This window comes from Eptesicus fuscus, chromosome 2, assembly GCF_027574615.1.
Source record: "Eptesicus fuscus isolate TK198812 chromosome 2, DD_ASM_mEF_20220401, whole genome shotgun sequence".
NCBI lineage: Eukaryota > Metazoa > Chordata > Mammalia > Chiroptera > Vespertilionidae > Eptesicus > Eptesicus fuscus.
The window spans coordinates 40,363,676-40,387,741 of record NC_072474.1 but is presented as its reverse complement, the minus strand read 5'-3'; the positions used below and the strand labels follow the sequence as shown (position 1 = coordinate 40,387,741).

Genomic DNA, 24,066 nt, shown 5'->3' with positions numbered 1-24,066 from the left:
AATATTGTTTTAATTGAGAATTTCAAGGAGGGAAGTAATACTATTTATGTGTTTAAAAAATTGCTATGAGCCCTAACCGGTTTGGCTCAGTGGATAGAGCATTGGCCTGCGGACTAAAGGGTCCCAGGTTCCATTCCGGTCAAGGGCATGTACCTTGCTTGCGGGCATATCCCCAGTGGGGGGTGTGCAGGAGGCAGCTGATCTATTTTTCTCTCATTGATGTTTCTAACTCTCTATCCCTCTCCCTTCCTCTCTGTAAAAAATCAATAAAATATATTTAGAATAAATAAATAAAGTAAAAAATTGCTATGGCTGCTGTGTATATTGTGTTGTTTGGGAATGAAAAAGGAAAAAGTAAACTTCATATTGAAAAATTTTGCCCAAGTTTTCTTTAATAAAAATATAACATCAGGTTTTAAAACATGAAACATTTGCTTTATCCTCCTCATGTGTATCTGAATGTCAGATGTCTTTAATAAAGACTTAACACAGTGTATCTGTTATTTGACTGTTCTTTAATTCATGTTGTGAAAATATCTCCGAGGGAAGGAGTAAGGTTTAATAAAGCCTGAGCGAGGGCCTCAGCATGGGCAGGGTGGACGGGAAGATTGGAGGGGAGTGGATAACACATGGAATGTAAATATCAGCACAAATCAGAGGTCAGCAATGAAAACATGATTTATGAAAAAGTGTTTAAAGGGGGACCCAGATAAATAATTAAACTTATCCTAATAAAACTACAATTATGAAATGATGACAGGAAATAGATTTGTATTTTTTAGAGATGGCATAAACATCTTGTCTTGATTTATTTAACTTAATAGGTCAAGATTTAGAAAGGGATGGTCATTTAAATACAGGGAAGTAACAGATGCTAATAAGCATCTAGATTTTTTTAAAATGAAGAACTTGACCCAGTATGACATGTATGTATGTGTTTATTTTTCATTAAATACTAAAGTAACATATCTTTCAGAAAATACTCTACACAGGCTTGACCAGTCGTGGCTCAGTGGTTGAGCATCGACCTATGAACCAGGAGGTCATAGTCTGATTCCCAGTCAGGGCACATGCTCAGGTTGCAGGCTCCATCTCCAGTGGGGATGTGCAGGAGCAGCCGATCAATGATTCTCTCTCATTATTGATGTTTCTATCTTTCTCTCCTTCTCCTTTCCTCTCTGAAATCAATAACAATATATTTAAAAAAAAAATACACAAAACAAAATAAGAACAATACAAAAGGGCAAAATATTTTTTTCTATGTCCTATATATTACCAAAGAAACTGCTGTTTTTAACATTCTGATTTATATTTTTCAGTCTTTGGAGGAGTTTTATATTGTCCCTGTCATTTTGTTGACTGCTTTTATTGCATAATGTATATACACATATGTTACTTTATGTGCATTTTCTTATTTTTCTACAATAAGCCTATATTAGTTAGTAATTAAAACAGTTAAATACAGTGGCAAAATAAAATTGATTACTATTCTACAATGAAAACCTGGTAAAATGCTGCTTTTTAAAATTAGTTAAACTTATAAATTTCTAAGTAAAAGAGAAAACAAGTTTTTCTTTCAGCTTAAGTGTTATCCGAGCACCATTTTATCCACTCATTCCATGTGTATATCTTCTATGAATTTGGCACCATGCAATGCAGTGTGGGGGACACAAAGGGAGTAGAACACGCTATGCCTTGAATCTCAGGAGAAAATTGGTTACTGATGAAATTTGAGAGTTCTCAGAAAAAAATGTGATGGTTGAGTTATCCAATGGAGGAAGAGAAAGTGTCTGTCTTGTGGAAGAATTACGTTTAGAGGACAAGAGAAGACACGGGGAGAGGAGAACCAAAGCAATGTGGCATCACAGAAGCTAAGGGAAAGGACAGTCAGGGCAAGGAATGACTCTTTTCTTTCCTCTCTGCTTTTATTTACTTTCATTCCATCTTTGCTCATGAAACATTTATCAAACACCTACTCTCTGCCAGGTGTTGCTGGGGACATAGCAGTGAGAATTGTGTAAGGGAGGACAGGGTGAGAGGGCTATGGAGATTACAGAGCTTTGCACAAATAACAATTAGTGATCAATTGCTATCAGTCGATCACAGCATCAAAATAAGAATCTAAATTAATCAAGGACAGGATCAGAAGATTACTAAATTAGGCATTGTAAACATTTCTCTTTTCCCCATCCAGGGTGGCTAGAGAGTGTTCCAGTTCCTGAGTAGGGGCTGCTGGGGATTGAGAAAATGAAAGAAAGAAACAGACAAGAGACAGACACAGAGATGGAAGGAAAAAGCTGGGGCCAGGTGGGACCACTGTCCTCTGATGGAGAGACAGAGCCAATACAGTGTGTTTATTTTATACTGCAAAACCCAGAAGTTTTACTAAAGGTCAAGACAAAGGAGATTATGCACATTCTTGGGTGAGCCCGAGTCATATTCATTCCTGGTGCTTGGCTGGATTTAGATAACGAAACCCACCCCCTGGCACCTGGGCTGAAGGTCAAGTTGACAACACTCCTGCCTCTGGCAAAGCGTGTTTCCAGGACGTGGCTTTGCCAACACCACTGGATTCAGCTGACAATAATTAAAGAAATGCCCATGTGCCTTTTTAGACGCTCTCTACAAGGCATTTGATAAAACTAAGCAAATATTTAACGATACTTATATTTGCCATGTGGATATAGCCTAGAGCAGGGTTGGTCAACCTCAGTATGACTGGCATTTGGACTAGGTGACATACGGGGAGCTGTCCTGTGCACTGTAGGTGCTTAGCAGCATCTTAGATCTCTACCCACGAGAAGCCAATAGCAAGTGTAAGTATTGGCTTTTGTTCCCCAAGTCCTGACAATCAAAGATGTTGCCAAATACTGCCAGGTGTGCCCTGAGGAAAGCCAAAATTGTCCCTGATGGACAACTACCGGCTTGAAGTAAACATTCAGCAATTAAATAAAACTAATATGAATGGTAAATAATATTAGAGCCATGCTAGAGGAGAATTCTTCCATCTTTTGATAAATAAAATTTATCTTGTTCACATAAGAATCCATTGGTGATGTAGAATTAGGGAGGGGATATAGTCATTGGAAGCCCAACTCCTGCCACCTTTACCCTCTTCAATGTGTGCCTTTCCAGATTTCCCTCGATGCCAACATCTAACTGGCAGGTAAAGGAAGAGAGAGTATAGGATCACACAGGTGGTTTTTGTGGACAAGGTCCGAAGAGAATATAGCACTTCTTTTCACATTCCATGAGCCAAAATGGACTCACATTTCCACTGCCAAGTAGGCTGAAAAACATTGGCCAGCTGTGAGTCCAGGAGGAAAAAGAAATATGCTTCCTGAGCAATTAGCTTGTCACTGCCAGTAAGCCAACAGTTACCTTGGACCTCAAATGTAACTTTGTCCTTAATTATCAGGTTTGCATGTCTACATGAGTCAAGTTGATAAAACTGTTATATGAATCTCCACATATCTTATTGCCATGTAAACCGCTGCTTTAGAGATAGCAGGATTGAGTTTCAGTTGCTAAAGGAAAGCAACAAAATGAATAAGGGATTCTGTGCTGAGAGACACATACTTATTATGCAAATAACTTTATAAGCAGTTGCTGGGAATGAACAATGCTGGCCTTCAGAGAGACGTGGAACAGAATGCTGAGTGTTAGGACTGAGGTCACAGATTGGTTCGGACTGTGCTGCCCGGGTTTCCTCAGACTGACGTGGGTGACTCTGAGTGTGGATGTGGGTGCAGTTACTTCATATCTATGGTGTAGTTGAGACACACAAAACATCAGTCATCAAGAGTGATCCCACTTCTAGGAATATATCCCAAGAAACTAGAAACACCAATCAGAAAGGACATATGCACCCCTATGTTCATAGCAGCACAATTTACCATAGCTAAGATTTGGAAACAGCCTGAGTGTCCAACAGCAGATGAGTGGATTAGAAAACTGTGGTACATCTACACAATGGAATACTACACTGCTGTAAAAAGGAAGGATCTCCTACCATTTGCAACAGCATTGATGGACCTGGAGAGCATTATGCTAAGCGAAATAAGTCAGTCAGAGAAAAATAAATATCACATGATCTCACTCATTTATGGAATATAATAAACAACATAGACTGATAACAAAAACAGATCTAGAGTCAGAGAAGCATCAATCAGATGCTCAAATCTCAGAGGGAAGGCAGGGAAGGGGAGGGAGAAGGTGGAGAAAGAGATCAACCAAAGGACTTGTGTGCATGCATATAAGCCTAGTCAATGAACACAGACACCAGGGGGGTGAGGGCATGGGGGGATAAGGACATATATGAAATACCTTAATCAATAAAGAAAGAAAAAATATATAAAAAATCCTATAAGCTAAAGGGAAAATACTCAAAAAAGAAAAAGAAAATGAAAGAGTCTTCATTAAAATCATCTGAAATAACTCAGTTTCTCAAATCTATGATTTACTTAAAAAATAGAATAACAATCAGTTTTTTAAACAGCATTAGTGCATCACACTTCCTGTTCTTTTTTGTTGTTGTTCTTTTGTTATTTGCACTTTTATCATCATTTACCAAATAAACTAGGCAGTACTTACATTGCTTAGATTACAGGACCAGTTTCTGCACACCGTAAGCAAACAGGAACACCCTCCAAGAAATAATGCAATAGCCCCCCAGCTCGGAGCATATTGGAAAGGGGCCTCTCCCAGGGCACTGAGAGAACTGAAGACCAGATAAATAATAAGTATTATATTTGGATCTTCTAGCACATTCTTGCTTGGAAGCAACATTATAAATGTGATTTGTTGCCTAGCCTAGATGCAAAGATCTATGTAGCTTGTAATGTAACTAAAATACAAAATCATTCATGGAAAAGTCTGGATTAGCCCATAAAATATTACTAAATTTCTTCTATTAGATTTGGAGGCAGAAAGACATGATTAAGTAGCAACTGGGGTTCATGATAATGAATTCAGAGCATCGCTGGATGAATCAAAAGACAGCAGATGGAAGACATCTAGCCTAAGTATGACTAAGGAGGTTGGTTCTGTCACTCCGTTTCCTTCCCTTTCCTTCCAGCTCAATGCAATTACCTTTACTTACATGTGTTTCTATGGTGTGCTGAAGTGCAAATACAATGGCATTTTGCAAAATGAAATAGAGAGTTGCCGTATCTAGGCCATTCTAGAAGCAGTGTGGGACCTGGAAAAATTCCTTTGCGTGTATTCCCCTCTCAGTGACATGACTGTAAAGAGAAAATCAAGTCAAAATAATTTTTTGGATCAAAACATTAGTGTATTGATCATGTAGCTGAATAGTTTTTATACATGTGTGAGAAGACCACTTTGCCTTGGGTATATAGCCTTAGACATCTATAAAAGTTTTAACAGCATTTCTTTCTTTCTTTCTTTTTTGAGCACTGACTTTTATTTATTTACTAGAGACCCAATGCACTTCATGCAAGAGTAGGCCTTCGTTCCCCCGACTGCCGGCACTGGCTTTCCTTGCAGCCCCAGCTTCATCCAGAAGGTGGTCCAAAAGGATGGCCTGGTCTAATTAGCATATTGTGCTTTTATTATTATAGATTTTAAAAATATTTTTATTTTTATTGATTTCAGAGAGGAAGGGAGAGAGATAGAGATAGAGATAGAAACATCAATAATGAGAATCATTGCTTGGCTGCCTCCTGCACGCCCCCTACTGGGGATCGAGCCAGCAACCCAGGCATGTGCCCTTGACCTGAATCAAACCTGGGACCCTTCAATCCACAGGCTGAGGCTCTATCCACTGAGCCAAACCAACTAGAGCTCTTTTTCTACTTAAAACCTTCTTTTTCTGACTCACTGCCCTACACCAGCAAAATAAATCCTAAGATGAGGGAAGGCCAGCCTGGGCGGACATGGCTAACTGACCAGCAAAGACACGGCAGAGCTGTTGTGGCCTACATGTTCCAACCTCTTTGATTTTTTTTTTTTAATATATATATTATTTCTTTTTTTTTATATATATGTTTTTAATTGATTTTTTACAGAGAGGAAGAGAGAGGGATAGAGAGTTAGAAACATCGATGAGAGAGAAACATCGATCAGCTGCCTCCTGCACACCCACCACTGGGGATGCGCCCGCAACCAAGGCACATGCCCTTGACCGGAATCGAACCCAGGACCTTTCAGTCCACAGGCCAACGCTCCATCCACTGAGCAAAACAGGTTTCGGCCCAACCCCTTTGCTTTTAAGAAGACTCCTGTGACTAGTTCTGGAAAATGGTTGTGAGTGAAAGTAATGTGAGTGACTTCAGGCCAATGTGATTAGAAATTCAGCGTGAGCTTTTCATGCTACCTTCTCTTTCTGGAGCCACATATTGAAGAGGGCAGCACAAGCCAGACGAAGCCTCAATCTGAGTCACTGCTTGGAGGAGAGCTATCTAGGAAAGTTCTTTAACACATTCACTTTAGATGCTGCCTGATTGAAAAATAAATACTATAGTACAGAAATATTGGTACAGCTTGTTTGGGTTGTTAGAATACCCTTACTGATACACAGCATAATTGGCTAGATTGGGACTGGTCTGAAGATGACTGTCAAATAAATAATATCACCTATAAATGTTCACAGGTGTTTATAGGAGGATCAATCATTGTGGTCTGTTTGGATCAGTGAAGTTTTACTTGAGGAGATAGGTAGCTGGCTCCTGAGAATGAAAAAAAAAAAGAGAGAAAAAGAAGGAGAGAGACCTGAGCAGGAGCATTAGCACAAGCATTGTGTTCGAACTGTGCAATGCATGTCTATGATACAACCAGTGGATCCGTTTGGCTTGGGGGTAAATTTGAGAAATGATTTTGAGAGGGTAGGAACTTTCTGGAGAGAATGGAAGTGGGGCTTTGAATACTACGCCAAGAACCTGATTCAATTGGTGAACGAGACTCGCTGGAGACTTTTACACGGTTCTATGGCGACATGAACGATGACTTTAGGACGAAGCGAGGAGACAGGTAAGGTACTGGGAGGATGGGCAGCAGGTGGAAAACAATAGGGAGCACAGACTCTCTGCTGTTCTCGGATCTGTTCTCCTCTCCACCGAAAGGATGTGCTCGGGCAGGCTTGTGCTCTTTGATATGTGCACCAGTCTTTCTTGTCTACCCAGTGGCCTTTGCCTCCTTCTTACTTGCTAATAAATATCTGAGTTTGTTAGTGGCAGGAATGTGTGTTGTTCTGGAGATGGGTTGGAGTTGTTTCAAGTCAGTCATTTCCGTAACATTCCTCTGTAACTACGGAGGTGAAGTTACAGAGGGACCGTGAGAAAGGACTGCAATGCCAGGAAAGCCTGCTGAGGGTATCTGGGAACTTCTTTCCTTCACTGATAGAAGGAAATAAATCTTAAAGAGAAAATCTTTACTCTTCCTCACTCCCTTCTCGTTTTTCTTTTTGAAAGACTTGCTTTATAGCCAGGTGCAAACATTTTACAGTTTAACCAAATGTTTGTGAAGTGTTTTCACATGTTTCATCTCATTTGATCCTCACAGAAATCCTGGAGTAGGTGGATAGGAGACTCCGTAGAATCCTATTTTCTTTTCATTAGCTGGAAAACAGAGATTTATTGACTATATTCCATGTACTGAACTTTACTTGATGACATTATGGAGAGGCCAAACCATGGGGATACTCCCTACCTCCAGATTTATTGTTATCGGAGGTAATTAGATGTCTTTATAGGTTAAGTCACAGTTAGCTAAGTTTTCTTTACTTGGAACTAAAAGCATATCTGATTTATAAATTCCAAAATAAATTATTTCTCAAAAGGCATTGAAAATTTTCATATGCTCCAACCCACTGTAAGCTGCACCTGATGATTTCACACATGGACACATGTCTGAATCCTGAGAAAAGAGATTTTAAGCAATCAAGCTAAAACCCTGGCAAGACATGCATATAACTATTTTAGGCCCAAATTAAAGAGATATCAGACAAATCAAGATTAAAAGAGTCACCTGAAAGCCCTTTAAAAGCTAATAGAAATCAAGTCATCAAAGAAACATTTCTAGCCCCAGCCAGTTTGGTTCAGTGGATAGAGCTTTGGCCTGCAGACTGAAGGGTCCTGGGTTTGATTCTGGTCAAGAGTATGTACCTTGGTTCCAGGCTCCTCCCTGGCCCGAGCCCCGGTCAGGGCATGAGCAGGAGACAACCAATCAATGTGTTTCTCTCACATTGATATTTCTGTCTTTCCCTCTCTTTGACTCTCTCTAAAAAATCAATGGGAAAATATCCTTGGGTGAGAATACTTATCACCAATGACAAGAGAAGAAATAAATGAGGCAAAACATTCAGAGGATAGAAAGGAATCACTATATCCCTAAGAAATAGTATTATTTTGCCAAAGATTTGTAGCATCATTAACAACAACAACAACAACAACAACAAATACCACACTTAGAATTAAAGCTTCCAAATAAGAAGTATGTAAATTTTTCTCCAGACATAAAGTTTATACATAATGTAAATAAATTCAGTGGGAGTAATAATGTTCATACAAAAATATAGTCTGTTCACTGAAGAAATAATTTATCAACCTTGTTAACAAATAAATATCCTATGTTACATAAAGGCAATTGGAAAATGACTGCATAAAAATCCTTTAGAGCCTTGAGTAAAATATGTATATTTCCTGAACAACAATAACAGTTGTTCTGACGTTTATCTCTAGAAAATAGGAAGTGAATGCAAAAATGAGAGAGCACTATGGTGTAAAAACCCAATATTCTGATTCTGACCCTCTTTCTAATTGAGAAAAACTTCTGTTCTGACTGTTTTCATTTGTATTTTTATTTAGTGCTTTCCCATCATTTGAAATACCTGGCAAGATGTGGTTCCCAATAAAGGTGTGTGGAATGAATACATAAACACTACTGTATTCATTTTCTGTGGCTACTATAACAAATTACTACAAGCTTCATGGCTTAAAATAACAAACTTATCCTAACACATTTCTTGAGTCCACAAGTCCAAAATCAATATCACTGTGCCACAATCAGGTGTCAGTGGGGCCACACTTTTTTTCAGAAACTGTAGGGGAGAATCTCTTCCTTGCTTCTTCCACCTTCTGGTGGCTGCCAGCATGCCTAGGTTTGTGGATGCATTACTCCAATCTTTAAGACGGTCATCTTCAAATCTCTCTCTGCCTTCCTTTTATAACAACTCAGGAGATTGTGTTTAGGACCCACTCTGATACCAGATAATTCCACTACAGCGGTGGTCGGCAAACTCATTAGTCAACAGAGCCAAATATCAACAGTACAACGATTGAAATTTCTTTTGAGAGCTGAAAATCGACTTCTACGCACGGGCCACGAAGTTTCAATCGCACTGTATGTGCGCGCCCACACGTGGTATTTTGTGGAAGAGCCACACTCAAAGGGCCAAAGAGCCGCATGTGGCTCGCGAGCCGCAGTTTGCCGACCACTGCACTATAGTATCCCCCTCTCAGGATTCTTACTTTTTTTTTTTTAATGTTTACCCAAGGGCATGCTTCCCCTGATTTTTAGAGAAAGAGGGAAAAAAGAGAGAGAGAGATTCATGTGAGAGAGAAACATCGATTGATTGCCTCTTGCACACACCCCAACCTGGGATCAAACCAGTAACGCAGGCATGTGCCCCAACCAGGAACTGAGCCCTGTACCCTTTGGTGCATGGGACATCGCTCCAACCAATTGAGCTTCTCTGGCCAGGGCTCAAGATTCTTAATTTAATCTGCAAAGACCTTTTTAAAAAAACAAAACCAAACATGTAAAGTAACATTTGCAGATTCCAGACATTAGGATGTGAATGTCTTTGGCGAGGGGACAATTTTTCACCATAAGACAAAAGCATACTAAAAAGTGATAAATGAAAAATGGAAGAGATGCCAAGAAAAGAGTACACCAACAGAAGAAATGACATTCCTTATACTCCCATGGAAGACTTTTATCATCATATTACAGTTAACATCTTTATTACCAAAGAAAACAAAAATTAAAGACAACTTTATTTGTTAAGATTAATGTGGCAAAAAAAAAAAAAAAAGATTAATGTGGCAATAAAGACATTTTCAAATAAAACAGCCAGTGCTAATAAATGAAGACTGGAAAATTACAGGCCTTTCCTCGGAAAGAAATACTATCATTTAATGTGGAGAATGTATCTATTAGAAACTTTGTGGGAAACATGATCCAAAGTCATCATTGCTAGTATAATGCTCTTGGGCTCCTTGTGGGATGAAAGAACACTGGGTGGGTTATTTTCCCCACACCAACATTACATTTGCAGACTGCTGCAGATAGGAGAAGAGAGAAAAGCAATATTGCCAAGAATTTTGATACTACAAAGGCTGAGAGAAAATGTTGAGTGGATTAAGCATTTTAGAAAATTTTATAACTCAAAATATAGAGCACTAATGAAATTTCTAAATATAATTTTGAAAAGAAAAAAGATAAAATTGAAATTCTTTAGAACTATGGAAATCTAGACTACTATTTTTCTCCTGCTGTTTCTCTATCCTGCCACTGTCTCCACTGTATTATTGCACATTAGAGAACCCAATAGAGAAGCAATTTAAAATTATAGGAAAATAAATCCTTTCATTTTATTTTCCTTGCTTTTCTGAATATTTCAAAACCTCTACTTATAAGGAGCAAAGCAGAGATTTACATACATGCGTGTCAGAGCACTTACTAACATTTCCTTTAATGTCCACATTTTAGTTTATCTTATAATTTTTTGTCCAGTATCCTACATTATAATAGAGAAACATGCAAATTGACCGCACCTCCGCTATGCCCATGATTGGGCCTGCCAGAGGCTGGGGGCGGGACTCCGGGTGGCCTAACTGGCCATTGAGAAAACCAAGATGGCGGCGCCAAATCCTCTTAGTTCCGGGGATCCTGGTGAGTGATGGCAACCCTAGAGGGGCGTGGTATGCACAGCCAGCAGCCTCCCGGGGGTCCCTGGACCCATCGCGACCCGGGGGGGCGTGGCCGGGCACGGCCAGCAGCCTCCACGGGGTCCCGGGACCCATCGCGACGGGGGGGCGTGGCCGGGCACGGCCAGCAGCCTCCCGGGCGTCCCAGGTTTATTGGCGACCCGGGGGGGCGTGGCCGGGCACGGCCAGCAGCCTCCGCGGGGTCCCGGGACCCATCGCGACCCGGGGGGCGTGGCCGGGCACGGCCAGCAGCCACCCGGGGGTCCCGGGACCCATCGCGACCCGGGGGGGCGTGGCCGGGCACGGCCAGCAGCCTCCCGGGGGTCCCGGGACCCATCGCGACCCGGGGGGGCGTGGCAGGGCACGGCCAGCAGCCTCCCGGGGGTCCCGGGACCCATCGCGACCCGGGTTGGCGTGGCCGGGCACGGCCAGCAGCCTCCCAGGGGTCCCAGGTTTATTGGCGACCTGGGGGGGGCGTGGCCGGGCACGGCCAGCAGCCTCCCGGGGGTCCCGGGACCCATCGCGACCCGGGTTGGTGTGGCCGGGCACGGCCAGCAGCCTCCGCGGGGTCCCGGGACCCATCGCGACCCGGGGGGGCGTGGCCGAGCACGGCCAGCAGCCTCCCGGGGGTCCCGGGACCCATCGCGACCCGGGTTGGTGTGGCCGGGCACGGCCAGCAGCCTCCACGGGGTCCCGGGACCCATCGCGACGGGGGGGCGTGGCCGGGCACGGCCAGCAGCCTCCCGGGGGTCCCGGGACCCATCGCGACCCGGGTTGGTGTGGCCGGGCACGGCCAGCAGCCTCCGCGGGGTCCCGGGACCCATCGTGACCCGGGTTGGTGTGGCCGGGCACGGCCAGCAGCCTCCGCGGGGTCCCGGGATCCATCGCGACCCGGGGGGGCGTGGCCGGGCACGGCCAGCAGCCTCCGCGGGGTCCCGGGACCCATCGCGACCCGGGGGGCGTGGCCGGGCACGGCCAGCAGCCACCCGGGGGTCCCGGGACCCATCGCGACCCGGGGGGCGTGGCCGGGCCCAGCCAGCCGCTCCAGGGGTGATGTCCCTGGGTAATTGCCACCCTCGCCTAAATGGCTGGTGCTGAGAGGGATCAATGGGGCCAGTGGAAGGATCAGGTGGTAGTTGACCACCGAGGCCATCTGCAGCAGCCGGATGCAGAGCTGGGGTCCACGTTCTCCAGGTTGGCCTCCGTGGGGGCCCGAGTCGCACCCATAGTAGCCGAGTGGGCATGCTGGCATCGTAGCCCCAGCATGAGGCCAGCTTCCCAAGCCAGGCTGCGGAGGGAGGGAGGGCCTCTGGGCTGGGAGCACTCCCCCACCCCAGTGGACAGGGCACAGAGAGGAAGCAGCAGAGAGCTACTAGGGGTGGTGGGTGTGGTGGCCTGGCTTCCAAGAGGCTGGCTTCAGCTGCTGTGGCCTGCGCTGAGGTGGCTGGTGGTGGGGGCAACTGCATGGGCGCATCCGAGGCTGGGGCACTGGGAGACGTGGGACTGCAGCCCAGAAAGCGAGGCTCCGGAGGACCTGGTCACCGACCCCGGGCATTAAAGCCGCCTCCTACAAGATGTATCCTAGCCTAGGTGTGTGGGAAGCAGGTTCAGGAACCTCTCCCTTTGCGGCGCCAGAGCCCAGGCCTGCCAGCACCCCAGAGGAGACCCCCACCAGGATCGGGGGCGTGACCAGTCTCTAAACCAGGGTGGCCATTAGCCTAGGCCTGCCAGCACCCCAGAGAAGACCCCCACCAGGATCGGGGGCGTGACCGGCCTCCAAACCGCCAGTGACCCTAACCCAGGCCTGCCAGCCCCCCAGAGGAGATCCCCACCAGGATCGGGGGCGTGACCAGCCTCTAAACCTCCCGCAGCCCTAGCCCAGGCCTGCCAGCACCCCAGAGGAGACCCCTGCCAGGATTGGGGTCATGGCCAGCCTTCAAACTGTGGCGGCCCCTAGCCCAAGGAGGCCTCCTGGCCGAGGACGCCTGAGTCTGTTCTTGACCTAGGGCCGGACTCTCCCCACAAGGGACTCAGAAGCCACCAGAGTCTAACTGCCAGTCTCTGGGAGTGCATCCACTGTCCACCAAAAAGTAGGGCCATCAAAGCATTCAGTCTCAGTGCAGGCACAGGTCTGTGGCTGACGGGGTGGAGGCCAGACCAAAACAAAACAGCAGAAACACCCTGCCCACCTGGGCGGGTACTGCTGTAGTCCACGTGGCCTGGGCAGTGTAGAAAGCGCTACCTTCTCCCAGGTCCTGTGCTGGCACCGCCGCCTCGCTCACCCTCAAGCCCCCCTGAGTCTTGACAGCAAAGTGTGTGGGGCATTCTGCAGGAGTTGTGCCGTTCTGGGTGCTTTTGCCCAAAGACACACTTTGGGATGAATTCAGAGCCACATCTCATTTCCCATGACACTGGAAGAACCATGTAAAAGGATTTTGACAAAAGCTTTCCACATCTCTGTTTATTCTTTTGAATCCATAAAACGACCTTAAAAAAAGCATCCGGGCCACCTAAGAAAGAATGCACTTTCTGGCCAGAGCACGCAGGATTCTTTTGCCCAACAGGTTAAAGGGAGCAGAGCTGGCACAGTGGGAATGGCCCTGGTGCCCTATGAGGAGACCGGGGGAATGGGGTTGCCGAAATTCCATAAGCCTCTTGCCACCTTCTCCTTTGCAAACCACACCATCCAGATCCACCAGGACTGGAGGCAACTGGGAATCACAGCCGTGATTTGGGACATGGTGAGCAAATCTTGAGGGGCCTCTGTAAACATCTGCAATTGATTATAAGACTGGTCTTTATTTAAAAAGAAATAAAAGAACAGCTTTGTTGAGAAATATCCATATACTGTACATGTCACCTAAAGTGTACAATGAACTGGTTTTTTAAAGTAAATTCAGAGTGGTACAACCATCACCATGCTCAATTTTTAAATATCTTCATGACCCATCCCCTCCAAAAAAAACTTCTACCCATTGGAATCACTTTCCTGATCATCTTCCCCAAAATAGATTGCACTTTAAAGGTGGGTAAAGGAAAGTTGAGGGAAGTTAAAACACTGCACAAAGGATATTGTAAGATGACAAAGCCCAAAGTGAAGCTCATGTGTTTTCTTTAAAAAATATATATTTTTAAAATGTCAGAAAGGGAGAGGGAGAGAGAGATAGAAACATCAATGATAAGAATCACTGATCAGCCGAAACCGGTTTGGCTCAGTGGATAGAGCGTCGGTCTGCGGACTGGAAGGTCCCAGGTTCGATTCCGGTTAAGGGCATGTACATTGGTTGCTGGCACATATCCTGGTGGGGGGTGTGCAGAAAGCAGCTGGTCGATGTTTCTCTCTCATCAATGTTTCTAGCTCTCTATCCCTCTCCCTTCCTCTCTGTGAAAAATCAATAAAATATATTAAAAAAAAAAAAAAAGAATCACTGATCAGCTGCCGCCCACAGGCCCCCTACTGGGGATTGAGCCCAAAACCCAGGCATGTGTGCCCCTGATCAGAATCAAACCTGGACTCTTCAGTCCACAGGCCGATGCTCTCTCCATTAAGCCAAACTGACCAGGGCCATGTGTTTTCTTCAAGTTCTGCGTGGTTTTAATGGTCCCCAAATCTATACTAATAAAAGGATAATATGCTAATTAGAGTGGTTGTCTTCCGGACATCTTTCCAGACAAAGCCGCAGTGGCTACAAAGGCCAAGGCTCAGGCAGCCATAACCAGCTGCAGTGGCAGCAGCATTGGGGTTATGGGGGTCGTGCCTCCAGAGGGAGGCCAGACTGGGGGCCAAGGCACAGGCAGTTTGGGGTGATCAGGCTGATAGGGGAGGACAAGGTAGGGGCAATCAGGCTGGCAGGAGATCAAGGTAGGGGCGAGCAGGCAGGCAGGCAGTGGGGTTAGGGACAATCACGCAGGCAGGCAGGTGAGTGGTTAGGAGCCAGCGGTTCCGGATTGTGAGAGGGATGTCCGACTGCTGGAAGTTGGACATCCCCTGAGGGGTCCCAGATTGAAGAGGGTGCAGATTGGGCTGAGGGGCACACCCCCCCACCCCCACCCCCAGTGCACGAATTTCGTGCACCGGGCCTCTAGTATATATATATATATATATATATATATATATATATATATATATATATTGAAAAGTAAATATTAGGCTTCTGCTTTCTTCTCCTCCCACAACTACACCAAAATTACAACTAAATTACAAAACAACCATCATTGAGAACCACCTATAACTGAATTCCTATAACTAAGGATATAAAGAAGAAGCCACATGGAGACTAATAAGATGGTAAAGATAGGAGCAGACAGGTTTCCCATTCACAGTGTGGTGGTTAAGAAACAGGAGGGGTGTCTCGGCTGAGGAGGTTTCCCCTAAGAAGTGAGGGGACTCCATATTGGGGTCCCCTGTCTGAGGCATCAGTGCTGGGAAGAAAATTCCTGATGACATCTGGCTGTGAAAACCAGTGTGGATTGCATCTGAGTGAGATGGAGGGCTGCTGGATACCTGGGTGCTGCAGGTATTAAAGGGCCTAAGCACAGATTCACTCACTCTGAGCTCCAATGCTGGGGCCATAGTTTGAAAAGCCGCAGGGACATATGGGAAGGAACTGAATTGACTGTATTTAGAGCAAGAGCTGGAAGGGAAAGGTCAGGGCATCTCTTTCTGGGGACAGAAGAGCTAGCAGGTGCCATTGTTCTTTTGCTGAGCCTTCTCCCAACCCAGCCCATATGGACACCAAGTTTGAGCTCTCCATTAACTTGGCTGACACCATTTGCTACACCCTGGTGATTCCCTGAGACCTACCCCACTTAACTTGCATGACCAAACTGAACTACTTCCAGCAGCTTTTCCACTCAAGTGACAGACTTTCCTAAAATCAGTTCAAGCTGCAAACTTTCCTAAAATCTCTCAAAGGTCCCAAAACACCAAACAAGCAAAGACTGCCCTAAGTGTGCCCCATACTACTTGCAAAGAGGCACCAAACCTTGATACTAGCCCAACACAGGTGGAAACCAACCACAGGTCACTTTGTAGCTCCTACCAGGTGGCCCTGGGGGAGGGGGCACAGACTGGCTGAACTGGGCCTGCACAGGAGACACTCCCAAGAGGCCCCAGAACCAACACACATAGTGGCCAGCTTCAGACCACACCAGAGCACAAGCCAACCAGCTCCACAAATGAAGCACCCAAAGGGCAGACTCAGCAGGCACCAGAAGCCCTCTGAAGTGAATCCTACTTTGTAGGGTCCGCTCCTGTAAAAAAGCTCGTCCACTGGCGTCAAGGCCATTCCGCCCAGCCAGTCAACCTGAGGGTCAATCCCACCTGTTGACATGCCAACAGGAATCGAAGCTAAACTACAACATGAGGGCACACAGAACCCCCACACAAGGGACATTCCTGGAACACCTGGCCCAGGTGACGAGAGAGACTGCACCAACTGACCCCACAGGACACCTACTACATAAGGCCACTCTGCCAAGATGAAGAGACGTGACAGATCTACCTAATACATAAAAACAATCAGAGGGAGTCAGCCGAATTGAGGAGACAAAGAAACATGTCCCAAATTAAAAAAACAGGTCAAAACTCCAGAAAAAGAACTAAATGAAACGGAGCCAAGCAATATTCTACTAGAGGCAGAGTTTAAAACACTGTTATAAAGATAACTCTGTGAACGTAGGCGAAGAAAAATGAACACATTGACAATTTTAACAAAAAAATAGAAAACATAAAAATGGAGATAGAAAAACAAAAAAGAATCAGTCAAAAATGAAGAATACAATAATGATGATGAATACATTGGAGGTAATCAACAACTGATTCAATGATCAGAACAAAGCTATCATGGTTAACAGAACACGATTAATATTTCTTATAACTATAGTTGGTTCCCTATATTCTATTTCTGCCCCTAACATTTTCTCTTAGTCATTTTCCATCCACTGCCCCTACCCTGATCCTTGGCTATCCATCTCCACTTAACCTCATTGCATTTGGGGTTGAACCTGATCTGTCTCCCCTACTGCAAAGCTGCACTGTTAGTCTCTCTTGAATAAAGTCTTCTTTACCATCTTCAAAAAAGAAGAAGTAGTAGTAGTAAAAAATAATGACAATAATATAAATGTGGATGGGATAAGAGTCTAGCTATTTTAGAATGTGTTCAAACTTAAGTAACCATTAACTTTATATATATAGACTGATATAAACATAGCTTGGTATATAGGAAGCACAAGACAATCACAAACCAAAATCTACAAAAGATATCAAAGAAATGAAGAAAAAGGATCCAGACACAATGCTATAGAAAGTCATCAATATGAGAGAAAGGAGCAAGAGAATAAGAAAGGAACTGAGAAAAACTACAAAAAAAATCATAAAATAATTAATAATAGGCAATACTACATACCTATTAATAATAAATGGAGTAAATGCTTCAATAAAAAGACATAAGGTGGGCCCTTAGCCAGTTTGGCTCAGTGGGTAGAGCGTCAGCCCACAGACTGAAGGGTCCCTGGTTTGATTCCAGTCGAGGGCATGTACTTCTGGGTGGGGCACATGGGGGAGGCAACTGAATGATGTGTCTCTCACACATCAATGTTTCTTGTCTCTCCCCCTCCTTTCCACTCTCTGGAAATCAGTGGAAAAACATCCTCAGGTGAGGATTAACAACAACAAAAAGACATAAGGTGGCTGAATGGGCAAAGAAAACAAGACGTGAACATCTGTTGCCTACAAGAGACCCACTTCAGATCAAAAGACACACAGACTGAAAGTAAAGGGTTTGAAAAAGAGATTTCATTCAAATTGAAAGGGGGAAAAAGCTGAGATAGCAATATTTATATCAAACAAAATAGACTTTAAAACAAGGGCTCCAACAAGAGACAAAGAAAGGCAGTTCAAAATGATAAAGGAATAAATTAAACAAGAGGATGTAAATATCATAAACATTCATGCACCCAACCTGGGAGCACCTATATATATAAAGCAAATTATGATGGCCATAAAGGGAAGGAAGGACAGTAATGGAATTACAGTTTAGGACTTTGATACCCTATTGATATCAATGGATAGATCATCCAGACAGAAAATCAGCAAGGCAACAAGGGCCTTAAATAACACATTTAGACCACAGGAACTTAATTGATATTTTAGGACCGTGGTCGGCAAACTGCAGCTCGTGAGCCATATGCGGCTCTTTGGCCCCTTGAGTGTGGCTCTTCCACAAAATACCATGGCCTGGGCGAGTCTATTTTGAAGAAGTGGTGTTAGAAGAAGTTTAAGTTTAAAAAATTTGGCTCTCAAAAGAAATTTCAATCGTTGTACTGTTGATATTTGGCTCTGATGACGAATGAGTTTGCCGACCACTCTTTTAGGACATTTCACACCAAAGTAGCAGATATACATTATTTTCAACTGCACATAGAACATTTTCAAGGATAGACCTCATGTTAGGCCACAAAACAAGTCTCAATAAATTTAAGAAGACAAATCCTATAAAGCATCTTTTCTGATCACAATCATATGAAACTAGAAATCAACGATAAGAAAACTGAAAAATGCACAAACATGTGGAAGCTAAATAACATACTACTAAACAATGGGTTAGCAACAAGATCAAGAAAGAAATCAAAGGATACCTTGAGACAAATGAAAATAAAAACACAATGATCCAAACTCTATGGGATTCAGCCAGAGCAGTTCTAAGAGTGAAATTCATAACATTAGCAGCCTACCTTAAGAATCTAGAAAAATCTCAAGGAAACAATCTAAACTTACACTTAAATAAATTAGAGTCTAAAAAAGAAAACAATAGAAACAATCAATGAGCCCTAGCTAGTTTGGCTCAGTGGATAGAGCGTTGGTGTGTGGACTGAATGATACCAGGTTCGATGCCAGTCAAGGGCACATGCCTGGGTTGCAGCCTCTATCCCCAGTAGGGGGCATGCAGGAGGCAGCTGATCAATGATTCTCTTTCATCATTGATGTTTCTATCTCTCTGTCCCTCTCCCTTCCTCTCTGAAATCAATAAAAATATATTTTTTAAAAAAGAAAGTAACAATCAATGAAACCAAGAGCTGGTTCTTTGAGTAAACACAATTGGTAAGCCTATACAGACTCCACAAGAAAAAAAGAGGGAGGGCCCAAATAAAATCAGAAATGAAAGAGGAAATGTAACAACTGACACCAAAGAAATGCAAAGGATTATAAGGAAACTCTATAATTATACACTAACAAATTAGACATCCTGGAAAAAAATGAATAAATACCTAGAAACATAGATTCTTCCAAGGCTGAGTTAGGAACAGAAATTCAGAACAGACTTATAACTGTTAATGTAAAAGATTCAAACCTGTAAAGAATTTTTGTGAGTTTATTTGAGTCAAACTGTTAATAATTGCTGGGAAGCAGAATCTCAACGGATTGGAATAATGCTTCAGAGAATGGAGGTTTTTCATCTATTTTTATACATTGCTATCAAAGGAGGAGATGTAATCATGAAATCAATTGGTGATAGATTAGAGAGGCAGGAGAAAGCAAAGGGAGGAAACCTCTGGGATTGGAAAAAGAGTAAAATGATAAGATACATACTTCTTTTACTGAGGTGAGTACAGGATAGTTAACAGCCAACAATTAACATGATAATAATAACAATGAAGGAATTTGTGGTATCTGTCCTGGCACCCAAGGCATTTGGTTGTGCCCTGAGGAGTGCAGAAAAAAGGGAAGTTGTTACCCCGACATTTCAATGATATGTTATCATAGATGCAAAAAGACAGTAAGCTCAGTTAAGGTAAAGACTGACCTTGTCAGGGAAGATACCAGCCTAGGAGGTAACTACCCATCATAACTGCTTTAGTTAAAGTTTAATTTCAGACCACCCTTTGTGGTAACTTTAGGTCTTTGAGTTTGCAAGAATGCCATAAAGGCCTTCCCTTGTTAGGGAGTGGGAATTTTTGAGCACTCCAGAGAGGCCGTGGACTATGCCCCAGATAGCGTTGTCAGTGCTGACACCAGGCCAGGCCTTGAGATATGGTCTCATGGCCCCTTCCCAGTTGCACCTCACAAAATAGCCTTGCAAGATAGAACACTGTCAGCTTTCTAAAGAACAGGATAACCCTGTAAATAACATGGTCGTCAATAGCATGGCCCTGACATTATTTGGGAAAAACTGTTTTGTCTTGGGTTGCTTACTCTGCAAAAACAGGATGTGGTTAATGTGCTTAAAAGTGGTCTTGCACAAAGGGTTGGGGCTGCTCTCTGACCTCCCTGCGTGGAGAGAGAACAGTCGCCGGCCGGCAATTAAAGGCTCCCTAAATTTTAATTTGGTCTGGACTCCAGTGGTCTTGACTCTGTTCCCTCCACAACACCCTGAGCTTGTCAGGTTAGCATGTGGCCCCTTTCGTCCACATAACTACTAATGAAATGGAACTGGTAACCAAAAAAAACCTCCAAAAAACAAAAGTTATGGACCTGATGGCTTCATAGGTAAATTTTACCAAACATCCCAACAATTAATGCCTATACTTCTCAAACTATTCCAAAAAATTGAAGAAGGGGGATGGCTACCAAACTCATTTTATGAGGCTAGCATTACTATATACCAAAACCAGGAAAAGACACTAAAAAAATATCACTGATGAACTTTGATGCAAAAATTCTCAACAGAATATTAGCCAAATTCAATAATACATTTAAAAAGACATATGCCACAATCAAGTGGGATTTATTCTTGGGATGCAAAGTTGGAACAATATTTGCAAATCAATTATTGTGATACATAACATTATCAAAATAAAAAAATATAAATCATATTATCATATCAATAGATATAGAAAAAACACTGACAAATGTTTCTACTAAGTGTAGACACTACTCAATAGTACATCCTGCCTGGGACATTCACAGTATGTGTAATACCATCTGGAGGCTCTGAGAGAATGGAAGGTAGTGAAAGAACTTATTAACTTTTCTAACCCAGCATTGCTTGCTCTGTAAGTGAAACCGGACAACCAATGGGTCTGTGCTGCCGGTCACTACTTGAGCCAATTAAGCAGAGACAGGGTTGAATCATATATGAGCATTTATTCAAATACTGCCAGCAATATGGGAGAGCAGCGGGTCAGCCACAAAAATCTGCTCTGCAGCCCCCCATAAGCCAGCTGCTTATATAGGATAGGACAAAGATTACATGGGGAAGTAGGGAGTACAGGCATGGGGAAGTAGGAGGGTGGGGTAGGACTCCATCGTTTGGGCAACAAGGTTGTTAATCTTTCATGGTAATAGGCAGTTCTTGAATGAGAATGGTTTCAAGGTTGACTCCCAGGTCCAAGGTTGACTCCCAGGTCCAAGGTTGACTCCCAGGTCCAAGGTTGATTCCCAGGTCCTGGGGACATACAACTTCCAGCCAAGTTAGAATGTCCTTTCTTTTTTTAAAAAACAAAACAACCCACATATTTTTATTGATTTCAGAGTGGAAGGGAGAGGGAGAGATAGAAACATCAATAATGAGAGAGAATCATTGATTGGCTGCCTCCTGCACATCCCCTAGTGGAGGTCAAGTTAGCAACCTGGGTATGTGCCCTTGACTGGAATCAAACCCAGGACCCTTCAGTCCGCAGGCTGATGCTCTATCCACTGAGTCAAACCAGCTAGGGCTAGAATGTCCTTTCTTTAATCAGAACAAGGCAATCATGGTTAATAGAGCATGATTAATATTTCCCATAAGCATAGCTAGTCCCCAATATTTTATTTTTGCCCCTAACATAAGTATATCTATTAATACCCACGGATTGCACTTTGGGAAATATTGATCAAGTTTTTCATAGTTACTTACCCTTTAAACATTTCTCCTCTTCAGAGAATGGAGGCAGTGAGTTAGATATATGGACTTTGGATTCAGACAACCTGGGTTCCAACCTTAATTCTGCTATTTATCAGTTGTGTGACCCTAAGCAAATAACGTAACCTTTTTAAATATCAGTCTTCCCATTTTTAAAATGAGCATCATAATCGTACCACTCTTATAGAGTTGTTGGAAAGATTTAAATAACTTCTATGAAGTTCTTAGTATAGTACCTGGCATATAGAAAGTTTTCAAAATTTTTATAATTATTGCTACTAATAGAGAAGGCTCAGGTGTCTACATTTTAACAAGGGAGGTCATTCTTGTGATTTCTCCCCTTGACCTTATCATTCAGAAGCAAGAATGAATCTCCCAACAGGCCTCCTTTCCCATCAGAATCTGTTCCAAATGTGATCTACCACATCAAAATCTAAAGGAAGTCTCCCTTGCAGGCAAAGTGCAGAGATAAATTTATCTAATCCAGTTCGAGTATCTAACCTAACAAGATTATCTACCAAGTTTACCGTCCTTATAGTTCTGACTTCCCAATCCTCTCCCCTTCTGTCTCTTGGGCTTTTCAGGTCCAGTACTGCTTTGGCTAATTTCTCCGTGTTTCCCCTTCTCTTTCACCCAGCATCCACTGTACTCCGTTAGGGTTACCTGGCTCTGCTTTACTAACTCCCCCGTTCAACAAATACTCACTGAATACCTAAGCGGTCCTTGAATTTATGCATCACTCTGAGCATCCGATTCCAGGACGTGACTCTGGCAAAAAGGCAGGATCTGAATGTTTACAATAACAGGAGGAGAAGAATGAAAAGAAAACACTTAGCTTCTTTGGCAAGCTACCTGATAAAACAGCTGAAATTCAAGAAGCCCTTTGGTGAAGAGAGAGAGAGAGAGACTGTGAGCACAGCAGGAAGAAGGCAGAGACCCAGTGACAAAGGTTGAGTTTTTCTATGGCCAGCACACCCCTTTCCCAAATGTTCTCCAGAAAGCTGCTGACAGAGCTTTGGCAAAGCACCATCCTCCCGTTGGCTGATAAGCTCAGCCTGTTTTATATTTAACTCCCTCCAGCGCCCGAGGGGTGGGGTGGGGATGCACTGTTTATAAGGGAGCGGGGGACAATTTTCTCTCGTCAGTCCTCTCCCTCCCGCTCAGCTCCTCTTCCACCCCACCCCCGCCTCGGCATTCATCCTTGAGTGGCTGGGGGAAACGTGCCGGGAGAGAAGAAGCCAGAGAGAGAGAGAGAGAGAGAGAGAGAGGTGGGGGGGAAGTGAAAACAGGCTGCCCAAACCAGGGCATTCCTTCCCATTTAAAAAAGGAAGTCTGCCGACGTCCGTCCGTTCACGGGAACATCCTCCCCAGAGCAGCATTGGACTTCGGAAACCACGATGAACTTTGCGGAGGGGGACGACTCCAAGAGATACTGCATTCGAGGGAAACATGTGGCGGCGATCTGCGCGGTGGTGGTGGGGGTAGGGGTGATAGTAGGACTTGCTGTTGGCTTGACCCGATCGTGTGACCCCGCGGAAAACGCCTCCACCCCCACTCCTCCCACCGCGAGCCCCCCCCAGGACCAGGGCGTCTGCCCCGCCAGCGACGATGCCAGCGGGGGCTGGAGGAACTTCAGGCTGCCGGACTCCGTCAGCCCGGTGCACTACGACCTGGAGGTGAAGCCGCTGCTGGAGGAGGACACGTACACGGGCACCGTGAGCATCTCCATCAACCTGAGCGCGCCCACGCGGCACCTGTGGCTGCACCTCCGCGAGACCAAGGTCAGCCGGCTGCCCGTGCTGACGCGGCCCTCGGGGGCGCCGGTGCCGGTGCGGCGCTGCTTCGAGTACCCACCGCAGGAGTACGTGGTGGTGGAGGCCGAGGAGGAGCTCCCCGCGAACCCCGGCCAGGGCCCCTTCTACCTCCTGAGCCTGGCCTTCGCCGGCCAGCTGAACGGCTCGCTCGTGGGCTTTTATAGGACGACCTACGTGGAGAACGGACAGACCAAGTAAATACTGATTTTATTTTATTTTATTTTATTTTATTTTATTTTATTTTATTTTATTTTATTTTATTATTTTATTTTATTTTATTATTTTATTTTATTTTATTTTATTTATTTTATTTTATTTTATTTTATTTTATTTTATTTTATTTTATTTTATTTTATTTTATTTTATTTTATTTTATTTTTTTGCTCTATTTCCCCTAAATGCACATGCTTGCTTTCCGTTTCCTTTTCTTTCTTTCTCGCTTTCCACCTTTTCACTAGTTTG

The 24,066-nt window shown here is 44.0% G+C and overlaps 1 protein-coding gene across 2 annotated transcripts in view; it reads left to right on the top strand.

The window, feature by feature from the left end:
* Nucleotides 1–23,187: 23,187 nt before the first annotated feature.
* The window catches only part of ENPEP (glutamyl aminopeptidase), an 85,779-nt gene continuing 84,900 nt past the window's right edge, over nucleotides 23,188–24,066 (top strand). For both annotated transcript variants that reach the window (XM_054722936.1, XM_008150311.3), the window contains exon 1: nucleotides 23,188–23,798. In XM_054722936.1, the coding sequence (XP_054578911.1) occupies nucleotides 23,188–23,798 (611 nt within the window). The remainder of the gene's footprint in view (nucleotides 23,799–24,066) is intronic.